This window comes from Thermobia domestica, chromosome 7, assembly GCF_964235325.1.
Source record: "Thermobia domestica chromosome 7, izTheDome1.hap1.1, whole genome shotgun sequence".
In the NCBI taxonomy this organism is placed as follows: domain Eukaryota; kingdom Metazoa; phylum Arthropoda; class Insecta; order Zygentoma; family Lepismatidae; genus Thermobia; species Thermobia domestica.
In genome coordinates, this window is record NC_137460.1 from 149,045,575 (window position 1) to 149,064,103 (window position 18,529).

The 18,529-nt window shown below is 35.3% G+C and overlaps 2 protein-coding genes across 5 annotated transcripts in view; both read left to right on the forward strand.

Annotated features, from left to right (window-relative positions):
• LOC145690481 (beta-1,3-galactosyltransferase 5-like) overlaps positions 1-18,529 on the forward strand; it is a 283,017-nt gene that overhangs the window by 171,452 nt on the left and 93,036 nt on the right. The gene's annotated exons all lie outside the window — the stretch shown is intronic.
• LOC145690480 (uncharacterized) lies at positions 474-9,693 on the forward strand. Its single transcript, XM_081765394.1, has 2 exons — positions 474-1,881; positions 6,719-9,693. The coding sequence occupies exon 2, from the start codon at positions 6,730-6,732 to the stop codon at positions 8,710-8,712; it is 1,983 nt and encodes a 660-aa protein (XP_081621520.1). The 5' UTR covers positions 474-1,881; positions 6,719-6,729; the 3' UTR covers positions 8,713-9,693.

Sequence of the window (18,529 nt, forward strand, 5' to 3'; positions counted from 1 at the left end):
TTTTTTAATTTCAACATTTCCAGTGTACACGTAAATATTCAATTAGAACTGGATAATCTACACAAAATTTGAAATCGATCAGTGAAAAGTGAAAACGGCATCTTTTTAGAGCCTGTAGTTTCCGAGATCTCATTATCGAAAGGATTGGCCACAAACATATAAAATTCCAGAAACATATAGTTTAAAAAAACTTCGAAGATGGCAGCACCATTCATCTGCATTGATTTTGGAGAAGGGTTATTAAAATACAAAGGTTTGAACAATAATTTAAAAACAAACTTTATTTTTAAAAAAATGTATTTAAATAATTTATGTAAAGTACACAATAATTTATTTAAAATATTTGTCTTTGTTAAACGGAAATCACAAATAACCATAAATGACAGGTTTGAAATCCAAAGTTAAGAGGTTGGAGTTCAGGCGTTTTCATTGCTGTTATAGCATTTTAATATATAGATTGTTTCTTTGTAGCCTAGCAATTAGCACAACTGTTGTATGAACATATATTTACTGTTATTTTTTTTCTTTTTCTTTTTCTTATTTTGTTTATCACCTTCGATGCACCTCCCCTCTTAGCAGTACTTACCTGGAATGTCACTGTATATAGTGTATATAAAGGATCGGGGTTCGATTATAAGTTAGTGTATTTCATAGTTGTTATATTATTATTTTTGAAGTCAATGTTAATATTGTATAAAAGACGAATCTTTGTTCTTTAAGCTATTGATAATGTGCCAGCCAAGAACAGGATGTAGGGTCACTGAAGGGTCACACATATGTGATGATAGTGTATGTACTTTCAAAATACTCTCTTTTGTAATGGTTTCTTTTTCAAGGAAGTAAGATAATGTACGCGTGTGTACATCACGCAGTGAGAGCATGGATTACTAAGTCCAGTTTCAAAGTCTGTATGATAGGTCTCCACGTGCATCCACGTGTCGACCTAAACTCATGTGATTATTCGATCTTTGTGCTTACGATAGTTTTATATACTAGTTGCTATACAAGGCTCGGCACATTCCGGGGAAGCACTTCGATATTGTTACTAAATTCTTCGCGGTCTGTATCGGCGACTTCTGTATCTAGCGTTACTGTATCTGAGACTACTGTATCTAGAATTACTGTATCTTGATTCGTCACAGTAACTTGTTTTATAACATCTTGTATTTTCGTCTATCTTATTAACGACATTTTTACATCGTATATTCTTATATTTTATCGTATCTGGTGTCTTGTTTTCTATCTGAAGTGGAACTTTAATAATTTTACTGAAAGAACAGTCAGTGAGATTTTGTAGTTGTTTGTTGTGGAATTTGTAACTTCTGTTTTTCTCATTAACTTCAATAAACTTATCACGCCTACCAAAAAGAGATCCTATTTTATTTGAAGAAAAAGAAGAACCTGCGCGAAACGCAAACGTTAATCATACAACAGGAAAATAAAGTGGTGGCAGCTAGGCAGGATCTCAACCGAAGTACTCGAAGTTCGATTCCAGTGCACGTTCCACAGTTACCAAGTTGAACATTCATCATTGTAGTCAGAGTTCGTTCTTCGACACGAAGCTGATACGTTTTAAAATATCGTTACGTCCAGATACAGACCGCACTTCGTCGACAACACCTTTTTTACTGTGAGTGCAAGAAGCTTGCCTGTACTAGGTGTAGCGGATACCTCGGCGTACACACCGTTCCAGTGTTCCAGTTTTATTGCAACCAGTTCCAGAGATCCAGTAAGCAGTACCATTCTCAAGTGTGGCTGGTCCCAATTGAGCAACATTCCAAGCGGAGATCTTGTGGAAATCCAGAGGCCTCATCTTTAAACCAACATCAGGAAAGTACCAGGATCGACGCCAGCAGCACCCCCCATCACAGGAAATTCAAGGTGGGTTACAATTTTCATTGCTTGTTTGAACTTCCAAAATTTGAAAGTGTTACGCCTGGAGATAGAAAAGATTTGTTCTTTGGTTACCGCGGTTGTTGTTTACTTGTGAAGTGAATAACGTAAAATCAAGACAAGAACAGTCTAGGATAGAAGGCTTTAGTATTCACCGTTCCTCTAGGGAAGGATTAAAATATTTCATTCGTTTAATCTTGGGAATACTTGGCAAAACAGAAGGTGTAAGAAAGGTATTGTCGCTAACAAAATTTTTGTAAATTTAAATTGTATAGTTTAACGTAAGTACTAATTGCCAATGGCTACCACTGGTAGTGCTGATTCTTCTGATACAGAAGTAGAGTATTGTAGTGTCTCCGAAGCACTAAAGTTAATTTCTGTACCATTTTCGGGAAAAAGAGAAGCATTAGAAGAATTTCTGTCTAATGTAGATGCTGCTTTTGAATTGGTTGACCCAGCTAAGCATAGTACACTTTTGAAATTTGTTAAAGCAAAAATAACTGGGGATGCTAGATCTAAGTTATTAGTTAGAAAAACCACTACTACGTGGGAAGCTGTTAAACAAATATTAATAGAAAATTATTCCATTAGACGAACTATTGATTTTTATGCATGCCAGCTTTTTAGTGCTAGACAAACCAAAACTGATTCAATTGCTTCATGGGCAAGTAAAGTAGATACTCTTCAAAGTCAATTACGCGAAGCCGTTGCTCGTGTTATAGATGCATCTAAATTGCCAGGAGCTATAGCACTTGTTGAAATTTTAGCTAAAGCAAGTTTTATTCAGGGGCTAACAAATGACAGAATTCAGATGATTGTACGATCTAAAAGCGATGATGATACATCCTTAGGATATATTATCGAACTCGCTCTAGAAGAAGAAACACAGATCACTTCCCACACTTCTCTCCCCTTTCCAAATGTAAATAGTAAGAAAGCTCAAAAGAAAGAATTAGTATGTTACCTATGCCATAAGCCTGGTCACACCAAAGCTCAATGCAAATTACAGAAAAGAAAGGAAAGAGGAAATTCTTCTAATCAGTTTATGAAAACGGTACACGTTTGTGAAATTTGTCCTGAGATCGCCGCGAGAGGCACAGGATGTGTTAATGGAAATTCTCCTGAGATCGCCGCGAGAGGCACAGGAGGGGTTAATTGTAATTTTTCCGAGAGCGCCGCGCGAGGCACGGAAGGTTATAGCAATTGTTTGCATGTTGCTAGTAAAGTAAATACTAGTGGAAATACTAGTAGGGTAAATACTAGTGGAAATGAGAGAATTTGTGATAAAGAACAAAGTTCTCTGCATTTTAATGAAGTAAAAGCCTGCAGTAGTCAGATGTGCTCAAGTTGTAATGGTCAGGGAAACCGCAAATGGATGTAAATAAGCAACCTGTTTGCATCTCAGATAACACGAAGGGTTGCATAGTAACAAATCAAGAAGAAGGTACTATTACGGCATTCATTAAAGAATTGCATGCTGATGCAACTTTTCTCTTAGATACAGGCAGTGATTTAAGTCTTTGGCAAATCCATGCACTTCCATGCAGTTTTAGAAAGAATATCGATACAACACAAACTGTGACATTGAAAGGATTAAACAATGTTAAAACTAGGTCACTAGGTACTATTTATCTAACGTTAGTGATAAAAGGAGTAGAATTCTCACATAAATTTCACATTATTTCGGAAGGATGCTTATCAAAAGGCAGACACATTCTTGGACGTGATTTCTTGAAACAAAAAAAATGTTTGTTAGAATTCTATCCTCCTCCTCCTCCTACCTTGTCAACACATGCTTACCAGAAACTTGACCTTAAGGGCAGCGATAAGCTTATACTACCGTTGACATATAGTATTCCAGCTCGATGCGAGAAGTTAGTTTTTGTTCCCACAAACAGTACAGGAATTGGAATTGTAGAAAAACGAGAGATTAAACCGGGTGTTTTTCTTTCTTCTTGTTTGACAGTAGCGAAAGAAAATAAATGTATAGCTAGTGTGTTAAATGTGAATTCTTCAGTAGAGAATATTACTTTAGATCCGATAGACTTAGAGAAATTAGAAGAAAACCATGTTTTAAATATTCAGTGTGAAAAAGACAGGGTTCCACAAAAGTCAAATTCAGAAAGTTTAACTGAACGTTTAAAATTGCTTCATAAGCTATTAAGGCTAGGTCATTTACCACCCAAAGAAAAAGAAAGTATACTTGAACTTTGTGATGAATTCAATGATGTTTTCTTTCTACCAGGAGACAAACTAACTGCTACAAATGTTCTTGAACATGAAATTATTATTGATCCCAAACATGTAGGCAAAATTGTTAACAAAAAGAATTACCGAGTGCCAGAATGTCATAAGGAAGAATTAAATAGACAAATAGAAGAGTTGTTAAAGCAAGACATTATAGAAGTGTCAACTTCTCCTTGGAACAGTTCTATTTTCCTTATTCCAAAGAAACTCGATGCATCAGGAAAACAGAAATATAGACTAATAGTCGATTATCGATCTGTCAATGATCTATGTGTCCATTCATCCTTTCCGTTACCTAACATAGACGACATTTTGAGTAATTTAGCCAATGCGCGTTACTTTTCCAGTTTAGATCTCCATAGCGGGTACCATCAATGCTATATTAGGGAAAAGGATAGACCTATAACTGCGTTCAGTACACCTGAAAATCATTATCAATTCAAGCGACTTGCTTTCGGTCTGGCGACAGCACCGGCCACTTTTCAAAGATTGATGAATACAGTGTTAGCAGGGCTGACAGGTACGAGTTGTTTCATCTACCTGGATGATTTAGTGGTCTTCTCTAGTTCTTTAGAAGAGCATAATAGTAGATTACGTGAGATTTTGCAAAGATTTCGCAAAAGCAATTTGCAGTTAAGTGTAGATAAGACTGAATTTTTGAAGCCAGAATTAACATACTTAGGACATGTCATTACACCTAACGGAGTAAAACCAGATCCAAGATTAGTGGAGAAAGTTCAGAACTTTCCTGTTCCTCAGAATAAGAAACAAATTAAGGGATTTCTAGGACTTACTGGATATTATAGGAAATTTCTAAAAGACTACAGTAAAATTGCTTTACCCTTAACGTCCTTATTAAAAGAAAAGGTCCAGTTTTCTTGGGGAGTCAAACAACAAGTTGCATTTGATTCTCTTAAAGAGAAATTGACAACTCCTCCAATTTTGCAGTATCCTGATTTTAAAAAGCCTTTTATAATCACATCGGATGCTTCGGCATTTGCCTGCGGAGCTATTCTCTCACAGGGTGAAATAAACAAAGATCTTCCAATTGCGTATGCTAGTAGAGTTTTCAATAAAGCAGAGAGATCGTACTCAGCGACTGAACGGGAACTGGCGGCTCTAGTGTGGGCTAGCAAAGTTTTTAGACCGTACATTTACGGAACAAAAGTAACTTTTGTCACAGATTGCAAGCCACTAACGTGGGTTTTTAGAGTACAAAATCCGACATCTAGACTTTTGAAATGGAGAATACTTTTAGAGGAATATCAATACGAAATTGTGTATAAGAAAGGAAGCTTAAATACAAATTCTGACGCCTTGTCACGAATGTATTCTTTAGATGTTATTGAAGAAGAAGATAGGGTATCAAATTGTGATTCACAACAGAAAGAAAAAGCTGAAGCTTTAGACTTAGAAACGAAAAACAAAATTTTAGAAGAGTTTCATACCCAAATTCTAGGTGGACATATAGGAATGAATAGATGTTATGAAAAGATTAGGAAGTACCTTTCTTTAAATAATATTGACATTAAAGAATGGCCAAAATTGAAGGAAGATGTTGAAGATTACATAAAAGGGTGTGAAATATGTCAAAAGAATAGAAACACACAGCAAAAGGTAAAAATGAAGATGGTAATAACTGACACGCCCAGTACAGTTTTTGAAAAGGTCTCTTTAGATTTAGTCGGGCCTCTCCCAGAAACTTTAGAACACAGAAACAAATATTTATTGACTGTACAAGATAACCTTTCAAAATTTGTTATTGCGATTCCCATCCCTTCTCAAGATGCTGATACAATCAGCAAAGCCTTTGTCGAGAATGTAGTGCTAAAATTTGGCATTCCACACAGTATATTGTCTGATTGCGGAAGTAATTTCTTAAGCGATGTCTTCACGCGTATTTGTAAATTGTTACAAATAGAAAAACTACATACTACCCCATACCATCCGGCATCGAATGGTGGTATAGAAAAATTCCATCAGTCTTTAAAATTTTTCTTGCGATGTTATGTGGCAGAAAATCAGAATAATTGGGACGAATTAGCATCATATGCTACTTTCTGTTATAATACCACTCCTCATAGTTCCACTCAATATACTCCCTTCGAACTGTTATTCGGGAAACCTGTAAATGTACCAGGTGTATTACAAAGAAAACCCTCTGAAGTTGTATACAATTACGATGACTATGTAAAACAGTTGAGACACAAATTGCAGGAGATGCACGGATTAGCTAGAGCAAACCTCATTGACAAAAAGGAGAAAAGTAAAGAATATTATGATAGAAACGAAAACGAATGCATTTTTCAGAAAGGAGATAAAGTGTTATTATATGATGAGTCAGTCCGCCGCGGCAGATCAAAGAAACTTGACAGTCTCTGGCGCGGACCGTACGATATAATTCGAACAAAAGGTGTAAACTGTACCTTAAAGGTTGGCAAACAAGAGATGACTGTGCATGCCAATAGATTAAAGATGTATTATTAAGTAACTCAAATTCTTCATGTTATCTTGTAAAAAAAAAAAAAAAAAAAAAAAAAAAAGTAAGGAAAGTAAAATAACGTTTCTATATTTACAGGATTGTTCAAAATGATAGGACTTAAAGCTATTCTACTGGTTTCTCTTATATGTAGTAGTCTAGAGCTTGGAGCACGCATAAAGAAATTTGAAAATACGGCAGGTATTTATTATGACTCTTTAGGAGAGGTTCAGTTATATAATACTTACTGGCAATTGGTCTCTTACGTTAACTTAACTAAGCTAGATATAAGCTTTCGTAATTTGGAAACTTACGTAGATAGGACACAAAACCTGTGTAGACACTCAGTGGTAAAATCAAATAAAACAAGTTGTGCTACAGTGTTCGTAAATCAAGTTTTGACTAAGGTATCTGATATCAAAGAGGTTAAGGAAATAATAAAAGAAGTAACAAAAATTTCTTCGCAAGAAAGTAGAAGAAAACGAGGGTTAATAGATGGTATTGGTCACCTTGCTAAATTTCTATTTGGCACCTTGGACGATGAAGATGCCAATTATTACACTCAAAAAATCAATAAATTAGAAAAAGAACAGTTAGATTTCTTGAAATTGAGTAAAGAGCAGATGACTATTGTTAAATCTACCCTACAAGGTATTAATAAAACTCTTCACACAGTGGAGACTAACGAAAATATTTTGAGTCAAGGTTTAGAGCATATAAGTAAAGAGATATCAAAAAGAGAGAGACATTTAAATGAAGCATTTTTGGATTTAAATTTAAAGTATACAATAAATGAACATATCGCAAAAGTTGAAAGGTATTTAAGAGATTTAAAGGATCAGTATGAAATTGTTTTGCAAGCAATTTTAAATGCACAGAAAGGTGTATTACAGCCTCACATAATCACTCCTTATCAAATAATCCAACATTGGAAGGCTAGTCAAAGTGACCTCCATAGTGCGTTATCTTTACCAATTGGGACAAGTACTAGGAATAGTTACTTGTTATTGAAAATAATTAATTTAGATGTGTTTATCAATAATGGAATATTAGCCTATGTAATTCGTCTCCCTTTGACAGATTCCATTCGTTATCTAGTATATAAGTTAACTCCCTTCCCCACTAAAATAAAGAATACAACAAATAAGTTTGTTTTTATTCAACCTGAAAAACCTTACCTTTTAGTTGATTCAATTAAGCAATATTACGCAAAAATGACTGAAATTGAGTTCAATAAATGTAAGATTCTTAAACAAGATTGGTTTTTGTGTAAACAAACGTTTCCTATCTTGTCTAGTCATATAAATCAAGAGTGTGAAATGAAATTATTACAATATGTTCATTATGTTCCCATGGATTGTAATAAACATGTGATACAAATTGATCATTGTATATTCGTAACCTTAAATAATAATGAGTGGATTTTTGCTGCTCCACAGGAAGAGAAAATGACAATATTATGTAATGGATTTGAACCTTATGATTTAATTCTAACAAATTCAGGTATTATTCATCTAGATAATAATTGTAAAGCTTATGGTTTGAAGGCGATCCTCCAAACACAAACATGGTATGAAACCAATGTTACAGGTAAAGACTTTACTCCGAAATTAAATCTTACTGATAATTGTTGTGAAATATTAAATTCTCATATATACCTGGAAGATATGCAAATTAACCTACCTATTCAGCATGTAATTAATTCGGTTAGTGACTTAAAAGTAGCAAGCCATAAAATTCAGGAAGTAGAAAAGAAAATAGATGATGAACAATGGAAACTACTTCATTCTGAAAAGGTAACCCATCTCTCTTGGTTTTCATATTTTGGTACAGTTCTGATAGCTCTAATATTAATATTTTGTTGTTGTTACCGATGTAAATGTTTTCGCTTTTTCAAAAGGTATTTTGATGATGATAGCTGTTGTAAACAAATATGCATTAAACCTTTTATTATTACCAAAATAAATCAAAAACAAGATACCACTGAGCCTGTAGTCATGTCAAAAATTGCAGAGCAGCTTACTGAGATTACAGATGAGTTACAGGTAGCTGTTCCCCCTAAGAAAAGTCCTAATCTACGTAAGGAAAGGTAAAAAGAAAATCTTTTAATGTTTCATATCAGACTGTGAATTTTCAGTATCCAAATTCGCAACCAAATTCGCAATTTGATATGAAAATTCAAAAAAGGAGGGAGGTGTTGTATGAACATATATTTACTGTTATTTTTTTTCTTTTTCTTTTTCTTATTTTGTTTATCACCTTCGATGCACCTCCCCTCTTAGCAGTACTTACCTGGAATGTCACTGTATATAGTGTATATAAAGGATCGGGGTTCGATTATAAGTTAGTGTATTTCATAGTTGTTATATTATTATTTTTGAAGTCAATGTTAATATTGTATAAAAGACGAATCTTTGTTCTTTAAGCTATTGATAATGTGCCAGCCAAGAACAGGATGTAGGGTCACTGAAGGGTCACACATATGTGATGATAGTGTATGTACTTTCAAAATACTCTCTTTTGTAATGGTTTCTTTTTCAAGGAAGTAAGATAATGTACGCGTGTGTACATCACGCAGTGAGAGCATGGATTACTAAGTCCAGTTTCAAAGTCTGTATGATAGGTCTCCACGTGCATCCACGTGTCGACCTAAACTCATGTGATTATTCGATCTTTGTGCTTACGATAGTTTTATATACTAGTTGCTATACAAGGCTCGGCACATTCCGGGGAAGCACTTCGATATTGTTACTAAATTCTTCGCGGTCTGTATCGGCGACTTCTGTATCTAGCGTTACTGTATCTGAGACTACTGTATCTAGAATTACTGTATCTTGATTCGTCACAGTAACTTGTTTTATAACATCTTGTATTTTCGTCTATCTTATTAACGACATTTTTACATCGTATATTCTTATATTTTATCGTATCTGGTGTCTTGTTTTCTATCTGAAGTGGAACTTTAATAATTTTACTGAAAGAACAGTCAGTGAGATTTTGTAGTTGTTTGTTGTGGAATTTGTAACTTCTGTTTTTCTCATTAACTTCAATAAACTTATCACGCCTACCAAAAAGAGATCCTATTTTATTTGAAGAAAAAGAAGAACCTGCGCGAAACGCAAACGTTAATCATACAACACAACTTCTAAGTTTTATTTTAGTTTTTACGTATCTCAAATGTTGTTCATCCAACACCATGAAGACCGAACTCCTGATGGATCATATCCGTAGATTTCGCTCGTACATGATTGTCAGGGATATTAACGGAAACAAAGCATGGAATATTTTTTCTTTATTTTTTTGTTATTCTATGCATTCTTTTAAAAAAAAAGATTTAATAAAAGTTTTTTTTTTTTTTTAAAAATACTAAACCCTCTGCAGCAGTGAAAAGGCAGTGAAAGAACCACATTTTCAATCTTAACAGTGAATGTCCTTGCCTGTACTCATGTACTTGCATTGTGCACGATAAAACAGAACGATATAGCAACGTTTACGACATTCCGTTCCGTGTTGTTGGATGTTCAAATGGCAGAGTCATGAGTCTTGTATTGTGATAACGGCGTTGTTTATCTATTACTGCCTATTATGCGTATACGCGTCGAATTGGACAAAAACACTTGCCGATTTCCATTTTTCCATTTTATTTTCCTGTTGTAACGTTTCTTTGCTTAAAGCAGTCTTTCTCAACTTACTACAAATCACGATTTCTTTTACTGCATCCTTTTGCCAACGACCCCTATAATACAACGGTTTGTAATAAGCTTTTTGATTATTACTGCCCCCCATATATATATATATATATATATATCTATATATATATATATATATATATATATATATATATATAATATGGCCGGATCCAGGATTCTCTGAGGGTGGGGGGAGTGCACCAATAACTACCAGTACATTTGAATTAAATTTGAGTTTTTTTTTTAAATGTTTTTAGGCATCTGTGATGTGAATAATGAGGAATTCCTTTGGAAATGCCAAGTGTCTGATCTCAATGAATTCTTTTCCTTCAACCTTCAGAAAATTAACTTAAACTATTTATTTGCAAAACTCACTGCTAGCTTCTCACTTTAGGTAGTGTATATTTACAACGAAGAAGGGGAGGTGTACGTGCACCTTTGCACTCCCCCTAAATCCGGCCCTGTATATATATATATATATATATATATATATATATATATATATATATATATATATATATATATATATATATATATATATATATATATGTGTGTGTGTGTGTGTCATTCATTTTAGACTGTATTTTAATATGTGGTTTGTGTTATATTTGTATTTTTCTTGTATTTCAGTATGCCAATTTTCACCCGTTTCATTCTTCTTATTTATTCCAATTGTTTTTAAACGGTTCTTTAATAGTTTAAAATTTTAATTTTTTGCTATATTTGTCAAGAACTATGGACATAAAAGTATGTCTATCAAAATAAGAAATTAAAATAATTGTTAAAAAGGTGGTATTTTACTGATGCTAAATCTCAAATTACACTTTATCACTTCCCCCTCTTTCGTGACCTCCCATGAATTCCTCTCGCGACCATCAGATTGAAAAAAACCGTGTTCCAAAATAATATTTGTAACAGTCTTTAACAATGTTTTGGAGACAATATGAGGATCTTTACTGCATTCTCATCTCAATCACTTATTATTACTTTTTGTGTATGAAAACAACAAATACTGTTACAATAGAACAGTTTAATACTTGCGAAATGTTATCAAATGCATTACTATTCTAGTAGTGCAGAAATTTTGAGTGCTCGACCATTATAATTCCATAAAATCATACCCTCAAATTTTTAGTCTGGGAGAAAATGTGTGGTTTTGGGAACTACGTATTAGTAGAGTTGTGCGATAATTGGATATATCGATCGATATTTTTCAGATATCAATATCGAAAAAATACTGATTGATGTTTCGATATTTTGTTGATATCGATGTTCGATATCCAAATTCAGATATCACATAGCTCGTATTAACTCAGAAGAGCAACCATGTTTAGACATGTGTGTTCAGTCCTGTTCAAAAAAATCCTGGCCACTCATCTTGCTTTAAAATGTTATATTCTGGCAACCGTGCGTAGAAAATTGAAAGGCTTCGGTTGTAAATAAAAATCTCAATTAACGTAATAAAATCAACATTTATATGATTTCAGATGTTGGCTAGAGTACAGGGCTTTTCAGAAAGAGGTGAGTAGCCAGGTTTTTATGAACAAGACTGTACATGGTTCGAAATTCAAGTATAGATGACAGTGTAGCACCAAAGCAGAAACTTTACAAACTGAGAAATTTAGGTATTTATTCTTTACAAATTTTACCTGTTTTCAGTTTTTTTTTTTTTTTTTTTTTTTTTTTTTGAAAGCATGTTTAAGCTATCTAATATGCAAAATCTAAATGTATTTATTTATTCATTAACTCTTGTTTTGGGTGGCGAAGTTAAAGCACTTTGCCTTGTAGACTAGACAATTCAATACATTAATGTGAGAACCGCAAGCACAGCAGTACTTCGCATATTACACTTAATAGTTCCAAGCAAAGCCTATGTTGTTCGGAATCTATTTACAGAGAATTTACATTTAATTTGTTCCAATTTTGAATAACAAAAAAAAGTTTAAAAAATATATTTTTATAAACTAAATAATACAGAAAATCATTTTAAACACATAAAAGTTGTAAAAAAAAAAAAAAAGAGAGAGAGAGAGAGAGAGAGAGAGAGAGAAAGAAAGAAAAGTGTATTTCTTCAATTGTAAACGATAAATCCTTCGAATTTACGCCCCACAATTGAGTGGCTCGGGGGAAAACAGTGGTATATCATATTTTCTAACTTTCGAATAAACTGGAAAAGATAGTTGATCATTCCCGTTCAGTGCAATGCAATGTAATGTCACATACAAACGAGCTTCCATAGGAAACTCCGTTTCGATATTCGGTAACCTTCTGTGGTTAATGGAAGATTACTAGTAGATTAGCTACGTGGATTGGCAAATCATGCCGGTTTGCAAAGTTTCTTTTTTAAAAATTATTTATTTATTTTTCTGAATCTGGTCACCTTAACCAGAAGATAGCATCGTGTCTGTGAGTTTTCCCAGAGTACTCCCGTTTTCCTTCCACTTGATCATTTCACCGATTCGTCAATCACCATACATTTATTTGCCTTAGTCATGCATCTCCATTAGACTAAAGGGCATAAATCGTGAGACTTGAAAGCTTTCATATCATTTACTTTAAATGGACACAAATTGGGGCCTTCCGACAGCAGAAAATAGAAATAAATTTAGTTTTGTTGTTGTTGTTGTGGAAATTGTTCTATTAAAACACTGCTATTTGTTCAAAATAGATTTAGCTTCACGATTCAAGTTTATCGTCACATTTCTATCCACAAGGGAAAAAAAAAAGTCTCCAACGAAATTCAAGATCTCCATTTTCTTCACTCCCTACTTTTCAACCAGGAAACACTTTTTTTTTTCCCTGAAAACAAAGTAGACGGAAATCTGGAATCCGCATTCCCGCATTATACTGTATGACTCAAGACCTCATTGCGTCATCCGGAGATAGTACAGTAGTAGTAGTAGTAGTTTAGTTGTTTCTCAGTTGTTTGTTGTATTTCTCACAAAGCAAGAGCGGAGAACAAATTTCAGGAGTATGTATGATGGACGAGGTCGTTTTTATGCGAAACAAGAGTGGTGAAGATATAGTTGTTCAGCTTCAGTACAGTGAGTGGTTCTCTCTGATGGCATGTCCAAAAAATATCATCTTCTCCCTCCCCTCTATCTTCCTCCCTCTCTGTGTGATGATATTTCCGGATCAATATGAAATTGTGATGTCTGTGTGAGTGTATATGACGTGCGTTGCGACAACGCGGTCTGAAAATTGACGTCACTGCATTTTTATGACCTACCTGCATATTTAGCATCATGTGCGGTTTTCGTCTCGCACAAGCTTGGATTTTTTTCTGTTATACCGGTCAAAAAAAAGTTACAGGAGATGTACTTCCCCCCCACACATTTTCGTTATTTTTCCTTTTTAACTTCAAAAGGTTACTAATAAAGGAGAACATATACGATTTTAAAGCACCTAGTTATTTGTGTTTTCGATGCCGCTTTCGTTCAACTGGTGGCAGTGCTGTAAGTTCGGTCACGCATCTGGAAAGTTTTACACGCGTTGATAACATAATAATAATAAAATTAGCCTTTTCGATATAAATAAAATAAAAAAAGCTGACGTCCCTAAATAATTCTGTCCCGGCTTCCATTCCTGGTGGGGACACTCGGTTGAAAAAGTGTAAAAGTTTTTTCAGGCCACCTATTTTGAATGAAGTTTCCTTGGGTTTTCCTCATTTACACCAGGAAAATGGCGGGATGGTACCTAACATATCTCCCAGGCCGTTTTCTTGCCTTTCCTCGGATAGTGTGATCGTCGAGTAACGTCATCCCTCTTACATGACGGGCTAACATGAGCATAGATGCCGAAAGCCCAGAAATCTAATTCCTTATCCTAAGTATTTTTATTTATCTGCCTCTCAGTTTCTGCCTCCCAGGAGAAATTAAAGCTGACGTCCTCTCTGATCATATCCATTAGTTTTCTTGAGGTTTTTCCTCCCCCCCCCTCATCATTCTCATTGCTTCATTTCCTTTCACAATCATTCATATTGAATAATCATCTGCCCTCCTTTAGCCTACAAGGCATAATCGTGGGACATAAAATTAAATCCTTTAGCCTACAAGACATAATCGTGGGACATAAATTCTTTAGCCTACAATGCATAATCGTGGGACATAAAATTGCACTCCATTTGATATCAAGCCCAGAACTAGATACATAAAAGGCATATATGGTATACTTAACCAAGAAAGGATTTGATTGATTATCTTTAACGTCCCTTTTTAGCATTGAGATTGTGATACAGGACCTACTGCTACTGGTCTGAACCATTACTCGGGTTTGTCTCCAAGGTACTCATTGGAAACCAAAGTCTGAGCCACGCGCACATAAAGTACATTCAGTGACTACTTGACCACGAAAGGAGCAACCAACGAGAGTAGTTTGCATGACTTTACAAAAGAGGCACTAGGAACCTATTCTGGCATCAGAAACATAAAAAGGATGGAAACCTATTTTCTCTAAAGCAAATCCTACGGGTCATAATTCACTAACTGATCAGGAACGAACATTTGATAGATGTGGAATTTCTACCACCATACTAAACTTAACGTTCAGCTTAACATTTTCTATAAATTAATTTTTTCAGTACGAGATAAATAAACTGAAAATTACGGATAAGGTATTACGTAGCTTATGTCTCCATTAGCTGTATACAAAGGTAAGTCAGCAAATGTCCACACTGTTGTTCTAATCATCTGTAGGTTGCTTGTATGGCTTTCTTCGAATGCGAGGCGATAAATAGTACCATTATCTTCATGGGCGCCAGAAGGGAAGGGCAGGGTGGGGCCCAAGCCCCCTCCCTGGTTCACGAAAATATATTAAATTAAGATTTTCTTAATACAAATAAAAAATACCAAACAAAATATAGCAACCTGGGATTTGAGCCCCCCCGTAGAAAATTTTCTTCGGGCACCCATGATTAACATCTTTCGCAGTAGGTTTTCGTGTGATCATTTCAGTTCGCTTTGCGCTATTCGGGAAGTAAACATGGCTGCCCACTGCCAGTTTGCATCACAGAAGCATCATGTTCAGTAATCCGGTTTTGTGTGGTCTGAAGGTATACCAGAAACTGAAATCTATAGAATTTCAACACAATACAAGGATAATGTTTTTACCTCGACGAAAAAGTCCAAAAGCGATCTCCTCTTCCCTTGTGCTTTACGCTTGTTTAACCGCTTTTCGAGACGAGACTAGAAACAATTCTCGTCTCGCAAAACGAGGCGAGAAATTTCTGAAGCTTAGTGGGAAAGACTAGTTCACATAATTCTTAGATCTCAAATACTGTTTTAATAGGTAGGATACATATGGATATAGATGCCGTGAACTGTTTATGGGTAAGATACGTTATCAAAAGCAATACTCAAGAGATGGTTCAATCGCTTCGTTTTGAAGATTTCGATGCCTAAGATGCTTCTCGCCAAATATAGGGTGACCGTGATCAAACACAGAAAGTGATATTCGAGAAGAGTCGAGCAAGACTGATATGTAAGCAGTTGACTTCACCAATAACTTAAACATGTACTCGTACCACGAAACTGAGTTCAACCATCTGAGGAAAAGCTGGCTACGAAAGGAAGCTCATCGTTTGGATGCCACATGGTAGGGCTCAAAAACATATTCGACTGAATAACATAACGAATTTAAGCCATTTCTGAAGCGGTTGATCACGAGTGATAAAAAGTGGATAAGTAATACCTTTTAATTAGTGCTTATATCTGGTTAACAGTGTGGACACAAATTTTGGTTTTTAGTGCAGCAAATGAAGCTCAAATTTTAATGAAGAAAGAAAATTGGCTACTGCAGGTGAGAGTGGAGAACCAAGGACCAGAGTTCCGATCAAGGACACAATACTGCTTCTTGGGAAACACTTCCGGCCTGAGATATTGGATCTCTTTCAACATGTTCTCAGTTCAACCTTCTTCCTACACCATGATCAGTACTATGAACAAACAGACGGCGTCGCTATGGGTTCTCCACTCTCACCTGCCAATTTTTATATGGAGCACTTTCAACATGAAGCACTGAAGAAAGCACCACTTGCACCCACATATTTCTACAGATATGTTGATGACACCTTCACCATCTGGCCACATGTACGCAACTCCTTACAGGAATTCCTGCTATTTCTCAACAACCAGTATCCGAATATTAAATTCACGATGGAAGTTGAACAAGAAGGCCGTCTACCATTTCTTGACATCATGGTATACAGAAAACCGAGTGGCAGCCTAGGCCATAGAATATACAGGAAACCAACACATACAGATTTATATCTGAACGCAGTTTCCATCACAAAGCTCAACGGCTTAAAGTTCTCAACACTTTAGCACATAGAGCAATCTCCATCTCCGTCAAGGATGATTTAACAGAGGAACTTAACCACCTTCTCACCACCATGCTTCAGAATGGATACTCATTGAGACATATAAATATGCCCGTGGAAAGGACCAGAACGAATGACACTGGCAAAAAGGACGTAAGTACAGAAGAAACTATGAATGAAGAACGGAAGAACACAATCTGCCTCCCATTCACTGGCAACACTTCTGGAAAGCTCAGCAGACTATTCGCCAGGTACAACATAACATCAAACAGAAACATGAGATTTTATTCACAGATACCGAAATAATAGCAAAATGCTCAAGAGTTTGGGATAGAAGGATAAAAGAAGCTGTTGCAATCACACAAGAAAAAAACGAACCTTAACAGAGACAGGATTCCAACTGAGTGAAACATGGAAACCAATCATATCCTGCCATTTCAAGCACCAATCAGAAGCCACCATTTCAATCACCAATCAGAAGAGTCTAATCACACATACATGAAGTATATATTCCATACACTCTATTGCCCCATCATATTCGCCTGAAGATGAGGACGATGTCAGCCCCTCAAAACGTTTCAAGACAACAGTATTTACCTGGCTGCTAGCCCGAGAAGACTTATTCACAATCTTCTTATTGTTTTATTCAGTAACTATTGCAGCACAAGTTATAATAACTGCACCATAAATTAACACAAATTGAGCACAAAGTAATTTAATATCATGGTGCTAGTGGCTGTTTTCTAAAATTAGGTCGCTAATTTGACACGAAGTTGGCGGCCAATGTGGTACTTATTTTATTCAGTAACTATTGGAGCACAAATTCTAACAATTGCAGCATAAATTAGCACAAATTGAGCACATATTATTCTGTTAATATTAGGGTGGTGCTGAAAGTGTATTTGCCAATTTGACGTAAGTATTTTCAACAGATATTTTATGCAATTTTGTAGGTGAGGAAAGGAGAAACAGAAAAAGATGAAAATATGACTGTAGCTACACACAGAGATAGCTATGGTTTACAGTTCATCCTTTCCATGTCTGAAGGAGATTCCTTCGAGTAGCAACCATTGATAACTCCACGACAGAGCAGTAGCATAATTTAACGTTCTTTGTGCACAGGAAGGAGGAAGATAAAAAGTGTTTTGTTTTTTCGTGCAGCAGATTTGCGAAACATCATCCGTGAGACAGAGAAGCAAGAATGGAAGACGACACTGGTTGATTAATGCCTTCCGGGGATCAGCTTTCCCAACAAAAAACCTTGATTTTTTTCTTCCTCCTGTTTTTGTTTTGTATCGTTAATGATGATTCACAAGCTGCTGTTTGTCCAATGTCACAAGGACAAAAATTACTCTCAACTTCTATGCTAGTTACGTTTCTTTACCTTTTTGGCTTATTTCTTTTTATTGCAACAAGAATTTAAAATTAAGGTAATTTTACATCAAGTTTTACACAGTATTCTTCATCAGACTTGCCCGAATTCATGAGGTCAGTGCTCGTAAGTTTGAAGTCAAATGTGCGTTATGTTTGATTGATGGTATGAGGTTAATAAGGTAACTGGGAAGTGAACACCTTTATTCAACACAATTATCTGTATGTATAACCTCCATAACCTACATCCCTGATACAAATTACCTGATATCTTACGATTAAAAAAATCGTGATTCAGAGCCCAGTGCTCACATGGAGATTTTAGTTGTGCAATAGCTTGCTTGCTTTGTTTAAATACTTACACAAGAGAGTCATTTGCAATCAATTTCGTAAGTTCATTGGTATACAATGAAGAGATACAGTTGCAGAACTGCATGTCAAAGCCGGCCTTAAGATTAGCGGAACATACACACGGAGAAGTCCGTGGATTACATATAGCTTTAGTACAAAGAATCCGTGACTATAATTCAAAAT

Coding starts and splice junctions, on each gene's coding strand:
- LOC145690480 (XM_081765394.1), top strand. CDS start 6,730: ATGATAGGACTTAAAGCTATTCTACTGGTTTCTCTTATATGTAGTAGT.